Here is a 16,594-nt window from a genome sequence, read left to right as displayed (position 1 = left end):
ACACTGCCTCTGCCTTTGTCCACCTCTTGGGCTGCCTCTGTCTATAGTTCTGCACCTCCCCCCCAACCCTGCACCGCCTTTGGTCCTGCCTCTCTTCACCCTGCCCCTTACTGGCTCTGCCTCACTCTCCTCCCTGGAATTGGCTCCTTTTCTGCCCCAGGCTTTCCTGCACTGGCCTGGCCTCTCTCCCTTGTGCTGTGTCTGACCCTGTCCTTTCTGCACTGTCCCCTTCTCAGTTCTGCCCCTGACTTCCCATCCTGCTTGCACAGGCCCAACTGGCTCCTTCATCCCTCCCTGCTGTACTTATGATGCCTCTTGCCCCGTTCCCCTTTACAGCCCTCCTTGCAGACCTTGCCTCTCTCCTGCCCATGTACTGACTCTGTCTCCTTGCTCTCTCCCCACTCCTTACCTTCCCCCACTGCCCTTGACCTTCCTGATCTGTCTCTCCCCCTAACCCAGCCTCTCCTGTTCTGACTTTCACTCCATCTCCCCCAAATTGGCTCAGCTTCTGCCTCCATCCCCCTTACACTGGCTCCTTCTCCCTTGCGATGCTTCTGTTTCTGTCCTCCCCTTTAATGTCTCTCCTCTTACCCATTGTGTGGGCACAGCCTCCAGAATACCTGTAGTATCTATCTTGGTAATGCTCTGCATGTGTGTAGATTTGTATGAGATCAGTTATTATTAACATGATCATTACTGTCATTTTCATTCCATTACAGCCTATGTCTGACAATGGAGCCTCACATGACTCTTGAACATGTGAATGTCCCAGTGCACAGTTCAGCCCCTGTGTTTGCCCTGCCAGGCCTTAAGCTAATATCAGTTTTGGAACCTTGTGCTTCCTGAATGTTGTTCCAACTCGTGACCTTTTATTATGATGCCCACCCCTGGGTACTTGCAGCCTGCCCGCTGCCTCAGACTTTGACACCAGTAGCCACTACCTCTCTCTGGCTAGCCCCATTCCCTGCTTCCTTTTCCTATTCCATCCTTCCTTCCCTCTATCACCTGCTTCCTTCCCTCCCCCATATTCTACTTCTTACTCTTCTTCCCACCCCCTCATCTCCATTCATTGACCTTAGCTATGTTTCAGGCTACACTAAGGGAAACAACTGTGGTTTGGCAAAAAGAGTACTGGATTTGGAGTCCAGGATTAGACTCCAGGACAAAAGGCCTGCCCAGTTCTCCCAATTACTTGTTGTGTGTGACCTTGAGCAAGATGTCTAATCTATCCAAGTCTCAGTTTCCTCCTCTGTAAAGTTAGGACAATGCTACTTGGACCATCTACCTCACAGAGTTGTTGTAACAATAGAATATATATGACATCTATACATATAAATGTCATATATACATAGATATATATGTGTATTTTTACATGTTCTGTATCTTCAATATATATCTAAAGTACTTTGTAAATGTCACCTGATGTTATCTCACTCACACCTCTTCATTCTCTGTTGGCCATCATCAGGGGCACAGGCCAATGGCCTCACTCCAGCGGCTACCTTTCCCCCCTCTGGTTCCTTCCTGGTGATCCTAGGTGTATGGTGATGAGCTTGGGGGAAGGGAGTCTTAGCCCTTCCCACCTTCCCGTCCTGTTCTTTCAGATTCTCCTCAGAATGGCCCCTGGTGCTGGAGGAGTGGAGCCCTCAGGAACAGGGCGCCAAGGGGGCACTGGATGACTCCCCCACCAAGGGACCCAGCCATCTATGACTCCAGGCCTTCAGCACCCGCCCACTGTGGTACAGGTAGGTTCCGCTGCCTGCCTACCCTCCCACACTTAGCCCTTGGTCACAGTCCTCAGCCTCATCATGGTCTTGCTCTAATTACTCTCTGGGCTCAGGGCTAAACACTGGCTTGCCTTCTCTAGCTGAACCAATTTTGTTGTTCACTGGATATGGACCGTTTTCTATTTGAAATGTGTGCCTGTTTCCCTGTAGTCTCCTCCCAACTCTTCTGTTCCTTGCCACCCCACCCCTGCCCTCCACAACTGACTTCTGTGATGGACATCTACTAGGTTCCCTTCTTCCCCCATCCTACCCTGAGCCAAGGAAAGAATGGAGTTTAGGGGCCAGGTTTTCTGATGTGTTGTTTAAATATGTGGGAATTCTGATATGTTTTAGTTCAGTTCCTGTGTGCACAAACACATTTTCTCCATGCCTATTCTACTCCTTTTTACATGCACTCCCTCTCCTTTCCTACCCGCAGGACATATACACATTTCCCTGTACCAAGACACACTCTCTCCATATGTAGGGACACATATGCAGCCCTCCCTTCACCTGCAGAGAAACCCAATCTGCATATACTTATGCATGCAATCTCCTTGGACACATACAACCCTCCATATACCTACTTAGTCTACAAGCAAACACACCCATGATCTTCCTACACATGTATTCTCCCTTCACATACATGTTTACTCTATGTATATTGTGCAAATCTTTTCTCTGAATCTAGAGATTGTACAAATACTCTCTCTGTACACAAAACCACCCAGACCTTCTTCCATCACCACACACACATCCTCTTCATGCCTACAAACACCTTTGTGTGACCCAGGAATGGGGAAGGCTTTTGGGGAAGGGGGGCAGATTTGAAGAGGGAGGATGGAAGGAGGCAGTTTTGAAACTTCAGTATATCCAAGGGAACCTCCTGCAGTAAGTACTTTCTTCCTCAATAAGGTAAATTCTCCCATGAAAGCCTCTAAGGAGGTTGCTGTGGTAACCAAAAAATGTTCTCTGAGCCCATAAGGACTGAATCTTCATAGGTACACGGAGCCCACCCTGGCGCTGGCTCAATCATTCCTGTACTCAAGAAAAACAGTGGATGTTCCTAGTTTACTCCTCCATTGTACAGAAGGCAGTACCAAGGTATAGAATGGTAAATGGAACTCCTTGTCCAGATTCACACACCACAAGGTGGAGGCAGGGAATGTCTTCCCTTCCTTCCCTTCACTTATTGGACCAAGATTGATTCCAGGTGTCCTGGATCACTGTTGGTTTTGCCAGACCCGATGTGCTGCTTGCCCAGCCCCTGATCCATCATATTGACCAGACTTTATGGTTTATCTCTCAGGATCAATCAACAAATATGTTTCGAACCCCACTGTGTACATGGAATTGTGCTGGAAGATAAAAACCATAAAGCATGGTCCTTGTCAGAGCTCAGACAAAATATTTCCATACCCTAGGCAAGGTTTGAAAATTATCAGCCCTTTCTCCCTTGCAGAGGTATTTGGAAATAGTCACCCTCTACCAGAGGTGTTGTCTTAATTTATCACAAGACAAATATCTATATGCCCCAAAGAGTGGAATTTTCTGGCATTAAAAATATATGCATTTCTAAAAATTGGCCCACCTAGTCAACTCTGGGTTTTAACTCTGGTATTTTCCCATCAGAAATTTGTGGTCTAGATCTAGCCAGGGGTAACCATTTGAAAAGGTAACTGACAATACTAGGCCATACGTGAGACCTGGTAAACCATGGTACAGGGCAGTAAGTGCTGCCTAAAATCCAAGGAGAGAGATACCATTTCTTCTGGGGCTAGTCTTCTCCAAAGAGGTGGGATTTAAGGTGGGTTTGGGGGAACCTATGGCTGTACAGAAGTATACATGGAAAGGAAGTATACATCCCTCCCCCTTGGGCAACTGCTTCTTTTCTGTTGGGGGAGGAAGGTGAGGAAGTAATAAGATGTATCTCAGAAAGCTTCCTACCCCAAACTGTTACACCTTGCCAGGTGAGTGAACAGTCTAGAAATACTTGCTTCCAGGCCTAGTGCAGGATTCTGGGGATTAGAACAGCATGGGAGTAGTGACCAAAGTAACCTATCACCATGGAAACACAATGAGATACAGGCTGTGCCCAGCCCCAGTGACTCGCATGGAGGACCAAAGTCATACTGCCCTCAGGATGTGTATTAGGGAGAAGGACAAGGCCAGTCTTATTGTAGGCAATCCATATGGGATTCATGATTTGTGGGGGACTAGGCAGGGCCCCTTCCCTATAGCATCCCTTTCCACTGGCTTGTATCTGAGAGCCCACATTCTACCATTAGGGATTCATTCCTTTGGATTAAAAATTTGCTTCTCACTGGGGCTCTCCCCTTTTGTACTTTTTTTTTTTAATTCAGGAGACTTTGGGGAAGGGGTAGCACTTTTGTTTAATTTAAATCAGTTTATCAGTTCCTGTCTTCCCTGCTGAGAGGTAGGGGCCCACTATCAGGCAGGCAGTAGTGAGAGCTATAGCTCTGGTGCTTGAGGCAGGGAATTATTGGAAAAAGAGACAGGTGTACAAAAAAAGTGCAAGGAGTCACTGAAGGCAAATTTTGAGAGTGTCAAGTTTCTGTTGCACATTGGGCCCCAGGGAGAGTACCCTTTTCTGTTAGTACTTTCCTGGGAGGTGAAGAGGGAGCAGGAAAGATGAGAGTCCCAGAAAGTATCCCTAGTGATGCCTGGGGCATTTGCCAGGCCTTCCTGGAAGAGATGGTCCAGCTTGGGGGGAGGATGGGGAGGCCTGGAAACCCTAATGGCAATCTGCTGTCTCCATTGAGCACCTGGGTTACAATAGGCCTTAAAAAATGCCCTCCAGTGATTCCAGGCTTCATGAGGGGATGGAGGCCACTTTTAATTCGAGAAACATCAAACCCAGTGATCATGGCAGAAGGGGAGATGTGCTGCGTGATGTCTTGAGTGTTTATTTTAGGGTTACATTAGCATAAAATTGTCCTCCATTTAACACAAGTAGGTTACGGGCTAGGGTGGATTTTTTTTAAACATTGTTTTGGCAGAGAGAGAACATGCTCAGTCACTGGGATGCTGACAAGCTTCCCCCCCTTGTCCCCCTCGGTGGCGTCTAGACTGCACTTTGGGTCGGTGAAGTGCACGATGGCACTTGGCATCTGGCACCCATCTCTCCACAGAGTGTGCGGGTGTGATTGTAAGTGAGTGCTCATTAGCCAGCGCTAAGTGGCAGAGTTAATGAATTTGGAGGTGTCACCAGAAGGAAGCTGAGCTCCCGCATCTCGGAGGTTGGGACAGGCAGGCGGCTGCCCTGAGTGGCTAATGATGATTGCTAGCATCCCAGGAAGATCGAGTCACCTGCTGGGGTCAGCCCGGGCTGTCAGCCCCGTGGGACCTTTAAGTTCAGCGGGTTTTTTTTTTTTCCTAATAAACCCCAGCGGCCTCTTGTGGGAAGCATTGTTCAGACCTCTCGATGTCACCCTTAAATATTTAGGGAGATGCTCCAAACTTCCCTGACTTCCCTCAGAAACCCAGCAAGTATCTGTCAGCAACAGATTTATCTACTTCAGCCCCTTTTGAAGCTGTTTAGCGTCTCACTCTGTATTACTTTGTGGGGACTTCCTGAAAATGTACTATTTTCTGTGAAACACCTGAAATGTTAGCCAATCAACAAAGCATTTTTTAAGCACTTACTATGTACCAGACATCTGGCCATGAAGAAAGGCAAAAATAATACCTTTCCTCAAGAAACTGACATTCTAGTGACTACTTTTTGTTTATCCTAAGTAAATCTTTAAACTTCAAGAGAAAGATTTGGAGTATAGGGCCTGGCTCCCCCTTTCCCTTTGCTTCTTACCTCCCCATTTAGCCCTGTCTTCCTAGACTGAAGAGTCTGGCTCTTTTTCGTGGGTTCATGGATGGCGGGCATCCTTCCTCCCAGTGCCAGACTCTCATTTTAGTTACCCTTCTCTAGTTCGTCCCTAGCTCCCTCCCATCTTTCTTGAGGGGTGCCAACCAGAGGTGCATATGGTGTTGTTGTTGTGAATCTTCTGTGACTTTCATCAGGGGAAGGGAGAATGTTTTAGGTAGGTTGTTAGCCCCTTTCCTGAAGATGCTTCAAATTTGTCTAGCCTTGGCCAGAACGGCGCATTAGGCTAATGGCTCTAGGGAGCACTCATCGGTGAGTGCCAGGACTCTTTCCTGGGTTTGGAGCTGATGACGCAGATCCCATCGTTCTGTTAGAGCCTGCTCCCTTGTACCACGGCCGTGGCTGGTGTCGGTCTGGGTGTACGAAGGGCTGGAGAAGGGTAAGGGGGAAGATCATGAGTGCCTAAAGACCAGTGGACTCTTGGGCAGGTCAGTAATGAACAGTACACCACACTGGGAATCCAGACACCTAGGTTCTCATCCCACCCCTGCCATTTACTTACTATGTGACCTAGAGCAAATCTTTTCACTTTTCTGACCCTTTAATTCCTTCATATGGGGTTAACAGCACCTACCCCAGTTTCACAAGAGACTACTCACCTACCACTCAGTGTGATTTTTCCTAAATCCAACAATTCCCCTAGAGGTATCCCCATCTGGGAAGCAGAAGGGGCCTTCCAGATTATCAAGCAGGAATCTCTTAAGAGGTTCCTGAGCAATGATCATCCCCAGTTCTACTAGGGTAAAAAAAAAATGAGCTTGCATCCACAAAGCAGCCCCTTCCTCTGTTGGGCAGCTCTAATTTCCTTATTTGAACCAGACCTCGTATACCCATCGAATCCACCCATTACCTCTAGGCCCCTTGGGGTTAGGCCAAATAAATCTAATCCCACTTCCCATGTGACAGTCCTTCAAATTCCTGAAAATAATACTATTAAGTGCCTCCTCTGTCTCCTTTTCTCCAAGTTTAATGTGCCGGGTTCCTTCAACTGATGATCATATGGCAGTCTTCATTCCCCTCATCTTTATTATTGCTGTCCTCTACTGTGTCTGTCAATGTCTTTCTAAGATAGTAATTCCTAAATTTTTATTTTTACTTGACTTGTCATTAAACCAGGTCTTTCCCCATTTATTACAATTGATCTTTGAACCTCAATCTTGTTAGGTTGAGCCAATTTTCCTATGCCGTCAAGATTCCTAATTGTATCCTAGGGAATACAAGTACTCCCAGCTTTGTGTCATCTGCAGATTTTATAAACATGTGCATGTTTTTCTCTGGGTCATTGATAAAAATGTTGAACAGAACAAGGCTTGGGAGGACCCTCTGGAACCCCCTTAGAGACCCCCCTCTATTAGGAGGAAGAGCTTGTATTGGTTTACCTCTACAGCAGAGGTCTCTGGTCAAAAGTCATTGCCTAGTCCCCAATTCTTCTTGTTCACTTATTTCAGTCCTGTCTGGCTCTTCATGACCCCATTTGGGTTTTTTGGTCAAAGATACTGAAGTGGTTTGCCATTTCCTTCTCCAGCTCATTTTACAGCTGAGGAAACTGAGGCAAACAGGGTTGAATGACTTGCCCAGCGTCACACAGCTAGTAAATGTCTGAGGCTGGATTTGAACTCAGGTCTTATTGACTCCAGGCCTGATGCTGCCTACCGTGTTTCCCCGATAATAAGACACCGTCTTATTAATTTTTTTGGACAGAAAAACACCAGAGGGCTTATTTTCAGGGGAGGGCTTATTTTAATGAACATTGACAGCAATTTTAATAAACAGGTAAATGTGAACAAAAAAATGTACCTTTATTCAATAAGCAAATCACTGGGGAAGAACAGGATGATGCGCTCACTGCTGCAGCTCTGATTGGATGCAGCTCGGAGAGCGGCGTGCGTTTCACGGGGTGGGGGGGAGCGTGTAGCGCAGGGGATCACCTTCACTACAGTAGCAATCTCAATAGGGCTTATTTTCTGGGGAGGGCTTATTTTAGAGGAATCTTACACAGTAAGGGGAGGGCTTATTTTCGGGATAGGTCTTATTATCGGGGAAACATGGTAGATGGTCCTAAGCCTCTTAAGCTATCCTAATGTCCTCCCTGGCCTGGCTTGCTATTGAGTCTCTTTGAGCCAGGAGGAACAACATTCCATGCACTCCCTTTATAGCCTTACAAAAACACCTTCTCTTTAGATTACACCTCACCTGACATGTGGGCCATCTAAACTCACACATTGGTCCATTCTTCCAACCCCAGTATCTCTTTCAGCCAATCACGAAGATTCCTCATGACAAGGCTTCCTACATAGTGCCACCAGATTTCTTAGCTAACTAAAAGACAAACCTCATTTTGTCCAACTGCATCCATCTCAACCAAGAAAAAGAAAAGGAAATACAAGCAAATAAATAGAACAGTTCCCTCCCATCTCCAAAATCAGAATGTTTTCATGTGACAATTTACCCCCCAAGTTTCCAACAGAACTTCTTCTTTCATAGGCTGTTGGTGACATTTGCCTTTGATAATCCTAGCTTATACTTTTTTTTTTGCCCTATGTACCCAGGGTCCCACTTTGACCTCTACCTCCTAGCAGAAGTTCATGAATCAAGCCTTTCTTCCACCCCCATCAAAATGTATTTGATGTGTGTCCCTTCAGAGCTCAAATCTATCTCTTGAGATTGAAACATCTACATGATGCAGTGATAGAGCACTAGAGTCAAGAAGATAGTTCAGATCAAGCCCCAGACTCTAGCCCTATAACCTTAGGCAGGTCGTTAACATTTTGCCTCAGTTTCCCTAACTGCAAAAGGGGGACAAAAATGGCACCTACTTGACAGGGTCATTGTAAGGATCAAATGAGATAATACTTGTAAAAAGCACTTAGCACCTGCTACATAGTAAGCTCTAGAAAAATGCTTATTCTCTTCCTCCCTTCTCTAGAGTTAATCTGATCAGGTAATCCCTGTTGCTAATTGATAGCTTCTTCCCCAACCCAGGTGTCCTGTGTATATCTTAATAATAACTTGGACCTCAGAAGTGACTGTTTGTCGAGAATTTTAGTCACTGTAAGAAGCCAGGAAGGAAGAGGTCAGGAGAGCCTTCTGACCCTTCAGCCATGCCCTGCAGGTGGTCACCTGCCCCCTTTATAAAGAGAACCATCCCCGGACAGTCCATCTCTGGTTTTTTCATTTTCTTCCTTAGAAATATTTCCAGTTGAGAGGGTTTTCATAACTGGTTCATTTACTTTGGACACAATGGATTCGTGCTTGGGGAAGAAGGCAGTGAATTGACTTGGAGTTTGATCTCCAGATTGCACCCAACCCTGCTATTGGCTCTGCATTTTCACAGTTTGTGGGCTTTTATCCCAGAATGAAACTCATAGTCCAAACCTCTCCTTAGCCTGAGTGACCCAAGGATAAGCCATTACTCCTTCCTTGTTCCATATCAAGACTGGGAAAATACCTACTATATGCAAATTTAGGCACCATACAAAGAACAAATTCCTAGTAATTGGAGTTTTCCAGAAGTAGTGACTGAATTGGTACCTTTGTGGTTCAGTGGAAAGCACCCTGACACTGATGAGAAGGAGATCAAATCTCACTTCTGACACTACCTGTGTGACTGAGGTATGACCTTGGACAAGTCACTTAACTTACTGGAAGGGGGGGCATACATCAGGACTCAGTTTCTTAATCTGTAAAGTGGGAAGGGGGAGAGGTTTTTAACCATGTGACCTCTGTGTTTTCTTTCAGCTCTGGCTCTATGGCACTATGAGTATGTTTTACTGAAGGAGAGGTTCTTGTATATGTATGGGTTGGACTAGATGGTCTCCAAGATTCTATAACTTTTGTAACTAGAGGAGAACTGAGAAACATGAGATAATGACACCCCAGATGCAGGGATTCTAGGAGAACCTTCTACTCAGTCCACTGAACAAAAGAGAAAACACTTTTATTTTATTGTTATTGTTATTTGGAGAGGGCTAGGGCAGTTGGGATTAAGTGACTTGCCCAAGGTCACACGGCTAGTTTTGTTAGTGTTAAGTTAGTTGTGTTAAGTGTCTAAGGCTAGATTTGAACTCAGGTCCTCCTGACTCCAGGGCAGGTGCTCTATTCACTGCACCACCTAGCTGCCCCAAAACAAAAACACTTTTAAAAAGACCCAGGTCACAGTAAAGGGAAGGGAAGCCTTCCAGAATTTCAGCAGAACAGTCAGACCCCGTGCCTCTCTCCATACCCCAGAAGCCTTGCTCTTCTTAGGCCCTTACGTTCCACCAGCTCACCACAAACACACGGAACTTTCACTCTCCACAATTTCATTCTCCTTTCTTCTCTACGTCCTAGGCCATAAATCTGTGCCTCAATCAAGTGGTTCAGTAAAATATTTATTGAGCACCTACTGTGTATGAGATGGTGTTAGACACTGTGGGGGAAAGGGAGTGTAGAGTAGTGGAAACCATAACTGTATTCTGGTGAGGGCTCATGATGCTTGCAGGACCTTAGGCAGATCCTCAGACCTTTACAGATAAGGGAAGTAAGATGATCTCTCAGGTCTATTCCTGTCCTGAATCCTATAATCCTAGGTAGAAGTCATGGCCTCTGCTGTAAATGAGCTTCAGAGCCAGATTGGGAGATTCCCTCCCTCCATCCCCTTTTATTTCTCCCGACTTTTCCTCCCTCTCTGTGTTCCCTCCCTTTCTCCCCCTCTCTCCCCTTCCCCCTTTCCTTCTTCCCTCTTTTCCTCCCTCTCTCCCTCTCTCTCCTTACCCTTTCCTTCTTCCCTCTTTTCCTCCTGCTGTCTCTTCCCCCCCTCTCTTTCCTTCTCCCCTTTTTCCCTCCCTACCTCTCTCTTACCACCCTTTCCTTCTCCCCTCTTTTCTTCCCCCTCTTTCAACACCATTTCTCCTCCTCTCTCTCCTCCTCCCTTTTCCCCCTCTCCCACCCAATCCTATGTCAAAAGTAAGATAGTAAGTGCTGCATCCAGAGGGGATGTATAGTCATGGAAAACTTTTTGGAGGATGGGTCCGAGCTGGAAAATGAAGAGTAGTTTCTGGCAGTGGGGATGGTGTGAGCAAGTGGGAGGCAGAAATAGCCATGACTTGCTTGGGGAATAGTGAGGAGCCAGACTGGCTGCAGCAGAAGGTGCAGGCCTGGGCCCAGGGCTGCCCTGCCTCCTTTCCCCCGCCCCCCTTGCCCTTGTCATGGCTGCCTCTCTGTTTCAGAATTGCATTTGTAACCTCATCCCTGATTTACAACCCTCCTGGGTCCCTTTGGTCCATTACTGTTGTATTAGCTGGTAGTTCCCATGTTCCCACCCCGATTCCCCCAGGGGCCCCAGCCGGATGTCTCCGGGACAGTCTCATTTCATTACATCCTGTCCATAGCTTTAGCGCCTTCATCGGTCCCGTGAAGTCTGTCCCCCTCTCCCTGCCATTCCCAGGGCCATCAGCCCAAGTAAGGAGGGAGGCCACCAGCCTCCCTCTAAACCCCTCAGCATCACTAGGAGGTGACCGTCAGCAGTCTCTTACCCCTTCTGCTGTGTGGCTGTGCACAGGAAAGCCATGAGAGAGGCCTTTTAAGCTAGTGATGGGGTGGACTAGGCACTTCCTGGGTGAGTGGAAGCTGCCATCCAGCTTTTCTTTGCTACTCCTGTTATTCCGCAAACCCTCAGCTTTTCCTTCCCCGATGCTGCTCCCTTTGCAAGTCCTCAGTATTTGTCTGTTTAAAGTCATCATGGTATAAGGCAGGGATGGGTAACCTGTGGCCTCAAGGCCCTCAAGTGCAGCCCCTTGATTGAATCCAAACTTCACAGAACAAATCCCCTTAATAAAAGAATTTGTCCTGTAAAACTTGGACTTACTCTGCAAAATGAGGCCACAGGTTCCCCACCTCTGATGTAAGGGAATAGAAAGCTGGCCTCAGCATCAGGAAAATCTAGGTTCAGGTCCCTACCTCTGGACACATACTGGCAGGGTGACTCTGGCTAAGTCTTATAACCTCTCAGTGCCCCAGACTGAGACTATGGACTGCAGAGAAAGTGCCAATCTACATTTGTAGAAGGTGCTTCTCACCAAGAGTTCTCTATACTTACTGCCCATGAAATCATCGTTTCTGCTTAAAACAAAACAAAACAAAAAACTTCAGATAGACAATAGGAAGCAACTATATCTTGCAGCTAGGCGGCCTAATGGGGAACAATACTGGGGCGCCTCAGACACTCACTAGCTCTGTGACTAGGGCGAGTCACTTAACCTTTCTTAGCACCGGTTTTCTCATCTGTAAAATGGGTATAATAGTTGTGAGAGTCAAATGAGAAAACAGATAGATAGATAGATAGATAGATAGATAGATAGAGAGAGAGAGATACAGAATTTTATAAAACCTTAAAGTGCCCTCTAAATACTAGCTGTTCATATTATTCTTGTTTAAAGTCACATACCTAATACAGGACTTGCTTAAGACCACTGTCTACAATGGATATAGCATCTATCAATGACTTAGGAGTGAATGCTGTTTTTATTGATTTTTCTTTAGTCTAATCCCCAGTATCTCTCCAGTCCCCAGAATCCAGGCCATTCTAATTTAGGACCTTTTTTCCCCCAACTCCCTGAAAAATTGGTCTTATGGCCCCTTTCAGACTGAGGTGAACTTGACCACTCTTCCTTAGTGGTTTCAACACCTTGCTCATTTTCAAACCCACCCCCTGGCTCCTGCCAGTCTCTTTTTGTTATTCTAAACCCAGGCCTGTAACTGTCCTTGAGGAGCCGGGGAGGGACCCCCCCAAGCTATCACACATTCACTTTACCTACATCTGGAGGGAGTGGCTCCTGGTTGGTCCCCAAGCCTGCCTAGGCCTGTCTGTGTTCAGAAGCCTGGTTGGAACCTCTTGGTCATCTAATGACTTCCTACCCTGATTGCCAGAGAAAGGGGCGAAATTCCAGTTTGATCTACTGTTTGATCCAGAAGGTCAATTTGGAACTTCAGAATATTCCTTCGGATAATAGCAACTGACATTTAAATTGCACTTTGAAGTTCCAAGGGGCTTTCTATACATTGTTTCCTGGGAAACTCATGATAGATCTGTGAAGTGTGAAGTAGGTGCTGTTATTTTCCCCATATTCCCCCTTCTTGAGGGAACTGAATAAGAAAAGTTAAGTGACTTGCCTGAGGTCACTTTCCCAGGACAGATTTTAGGATTATGGCAGGGAGCCAATATTCATTTGCCTCTGTGTATACCTAGTGGGTGATTACTCTTCTAGCTGGGGGTGCTTGTCATATGGGGCCATCCTTCAGCCTCTGGAAGCACGCTAGACATTCTGTCTGAAGTCTATGCAGTATCACCCTTTAGTCATTTGTACTACTGTCTGAGGCCAACAGCTTGTGTGTGTGTGTGTACACCTGTCCATGCGCAAGCTTCTGTATTCTGCCTCCAACCTCCATTGAATTCCTTACCCTAAAAACTTTAAGTTGTTAACACAGGATTTCTTTTCCTCCATATAATTTCCTAGCTGAGGTGAAATGGATAAAGAGTGAGCTTCTGAGTCAGGGAGACCTAGGTTCAAGTCCTGCTACTTATATCTCAGTGCTCAGTGGTCAAGACAACTCCAGGACTATAAATCACAAACTGGGCGCTTACTGGTTGAATTGAAAAAAAAAAACAAACAACCCTGTATCACTGACTCTTTCCCTTAAACAAGTTCTGGGTAGAAAATGGAGGGGAAAAGAAATCAGCTACTTCCTGGCATTTGGATCAATAGAATATGAAAAAGGCTGGTGTACAAGTGCGTTTTGCAGTGCACCCTGGGATAGGTCAGCAATGCAGTCTGTCCAGGGTATGAAGTTAGAGAAAAGGTTTGGTTTTAACCCCATTTGGGTAGAGGTAAAGTGTTTGTATTCCAGCTAGTCTTGAGTGTGGTGTGAGATGAGAGAAGGAGGGTGTAATCTTTTTGAAACATTACTGAAATATTCATGATGAGGAGAAAGGAGAGTCCAGCCATATTTGATTCAAGAAGGGAGAGGGATTGGTTGTTAATGTTATTTACCTGGTTGGTATTTATAATTAACAGGATAATTATAATCAATCATTAGTCATAAATAAGGAAAAATTATTTACAGTATAACCTAGAATGCTTTTAAATAAAACTGTGGGATACAGATTGTCTGGCCAGAAAACAAAAATCAGCTATTTCCTTTTTGGAGATATACCTGACCACCTGCCAGAGAAGTCAGGAGAGAGAACAGCAGTTAGGGAAGAAAAAACATGCAAACAAACAAAACCTTATAGGTAAAAACTTATTTTATCAAACCATTGTTGGCTTTTTTAAAAAAATCATTCAGCAGCTAAATGTGGTGGCATATGCCTATAATCCTGGTGTAGTGACCTGGAGTTAGACCAGAGGTCAAATCCTACTTCTGACGTTTACTAGCTTTGTAATCCTGGGCTAGTAACTTAATCCCTGTTTGCCTCAGTTTCCTCCTCTGTAAATTGGGAATAATAACAGCATCTCGATACCTGCCAGGATTGTTGTAAGGATAAAATGAGATAATATTTGTAAAGTGCTACATAAATGCATAAATACATATGCTACATAAATACATAAATAAAAAGTCTGAGGCTTGCCAATGCCTTGAACTTTGGAAGTCTGAGCTGCAATAAACTAAGCTGATCTAATGTCCACATTAAATCCAGAACTAAGATGGTGAGCCCCCCAGAAATGGGGAGATACCAGTCTGCCTATGGGGGAGTGAACTGGCCTAGGTGAGAAAGAGAGCAGGTCGGAGCTAATCATCTAGGGGGTTGAGTCTTTTAATGGCAAACTTCTAGTCTGGGTGAAATAATACAGGGAGATCCAGTACCCTCCCCCACCCAAATCAATCAATAAACATATAAATTTAGTACTTACCACGTAAGAGACACTATTAGTACTCTCAGACATAACAAAAGTAATGAAATGGGGATGATGGAGCAGAGAATTCAGCCTGGCCCTTTCAGGTGTGTGCCATCCTTTGTCTCCTTAAGGCTTCAGCTGACCAGAGGTCAAAGAGAAAGAATGAGGAGGCCGATAGTCTTCATTCCCAGTAGCTCCCAGAGTAGGTGGCTTTTCCTGGTTCAGTTACCAGCTCTCTCTAACACAGCCTCCCAGTCACAGAGTCAACCAGGATCCACTGATCACAGGTGTATCATTTAGCCCCATCACCCTTCTTACACTGGGTACAGAGCTAGGGACCTTCCTTCAAGGAGGGTGTAATTGGGAGGAAGATTAAACTCATGCATAGGGAACATAGAGAACATAACTCTTTTAGAATTTTTTTTTATATCTTTCCAATTACATGTAAAAGCAATTTAAATGCAATTTTTAAATTTTTAAGTAAAAATGTTTATTTTCTCCGATTATACATACTAACAGTTTTTAACATTAAAAAATTAGTGAGTTCTCAAATTCGTTCCCTTTTTACATTCCTTCCCTCCTCATTGAGAAGGCAAGCAAATTGATATAGATTATTTATGTGTAGTCATGCAAAACATTTCCATATTAGCTGTTATGAAAGAAAACACAGACCAAAAAACAACAACAAAAAAACCTCAAGAAAAATAAAGAGAGTAAAAAAAAAGGTATGCTTCAGTCTGCATTCAGACACTTCATCAGTCCTTTCTCTGGAGGCGGAATAACATTTTTGGATCATTGTATTGCTGAGAATAGCTGTCACTCACTGTTGATCATCATGCAGTATTGTTGTTACTGTGTACAATGTTCTTCTGGTTCTGCTTACTTCACTTTGCATCAGTTCATGTAAGTCTTCCCAGGTTTTTCTGGAATCAGTGAAAAAAAATGTATTCTCAACCTTTTGTTTTTCCAGATGAATTTTGACATTGTTTTTTTTCTGGATTTATAAAATAATTTTTGGCAGTTTGGTATAACACTGAATAAATAAATTAATTTAGGTCAAGTTGTTATTTTTATTTTATTAGCTTGGCCTACCCACAAGCAATTAATATTTCTCCAGTTGCTTAGATCTGACTTTATTGATGTGAAAATGTTTTGTGATTGTGTTTATATAGTTTCTGAGTTTGTCTTGGCAGGCAGACTCCCAGGTATTTTATATATTCTACAGTTATTTTGAATGGATTTTTTCTATCTCATGCTGCTGGATTTTGTTGATAACATATGGAATTGCTGATGATTTATGTGAGTTTATTTTATATCCTGCAACTTTGCTAAAGTTTTTCACTATTTCAACTAGTTTTTTAGTTGATTCTCTAAGTATACTATCATATCACCTACAGAGAATGAGTTGTTTCTTCATTGCCTATTCTAATTCCTTCAATTTCTTGTTCTTCTCTTATTTCTATAGCTAGCCTTTCTAGTATAGTATTGAATATAATGGGCATCTTTACTTCACCCCTGATCTTATTGGGAAGGCTTCTAGCTTATCACTATTACATGTAATGCTTGCTGATAGTTTTAGATAGATGCTGCTTATCATGTTAAGGAAAGCTCTTTTAAAATAATAATTATTAATAATAATAATAGGGGCAGTTAGGTAGCACAGTGAATAGAGTACTGCCTCGGAGTCAGGAGGACCTGGGGTCAAATCCAGCCTCACACACTTGACACACTTACTAGCTGTGTGACCTTGGACAAGTCACTTAAACCCAATTGCCTTGCCTTCCCACCTCAAAAAAAAAAAGATGCCTAGTGCTCTATTCACTACATCACCTAACTGCCCCTATTATTATTTTTTAAGGAACTTTCCTTAAAATGATAAGTAGCATCTATCTAAAATCATCAGCAAACCTATGCTTCCTAGTGTTTTTAGTAGGAATGAGTATTGTGATTTGTCAAAAGCCTTTTCTGCTTCTTTTGAAATAATCATATGATTTTTGTAGTTTTTGTTATTGATATGGTCAGTTATGCTGATAGTTTTCCTAATATTGAACCAG

The 16,594-nt window shown here is 44.3% G+C and overlaps 1 protein-coding gene across 1 annotated transcript in view; it reads left to right on the top strand.

The window, feature by feature from the left end:
- SMARCD3 (SWI/SNF related BAF chromatin remodeling complex subunit D3) overlaps positions 1–16,594 on the top strand; it is a 46,992-nt gene that overhangs the window by 2,208 nt on the left and 28,190 nt on the right. Inside the window, exon 2 of the mRNA XM_069083931.1 lies at positions 1,605–1,745. Coding sequence (XP_068940032.1) covers positions 1,707–1,745 — 39 coding nt within the window. The 5' untranslated portion in view covers positions 1,605–1,706. The remainder of the gene's footprint in view (positions 1–1,604; positions 1,746–16,594) is intronic.

The sequence above is a fragment of the Petaurus breviceps genome, unplaced genomic scaffold, assembly GCF_028583685.1.
Source record: "Petaurus breviceps papuanus isolate PSGF00001 unplaced genomic scaffold, PetGlider_PUasm1.0 115, whole genome shotgun sequence".
NCBI lineage: Eukaryota > Metazoa > Chordata > Mammalia > Diprotodontia > Petauridae > Petaurus > Petaurus breviceps.
Note: the sequence above shows the minus strand (reverse complement) of the source record. Positions and strands in the feature narration are given on the sequence as shown.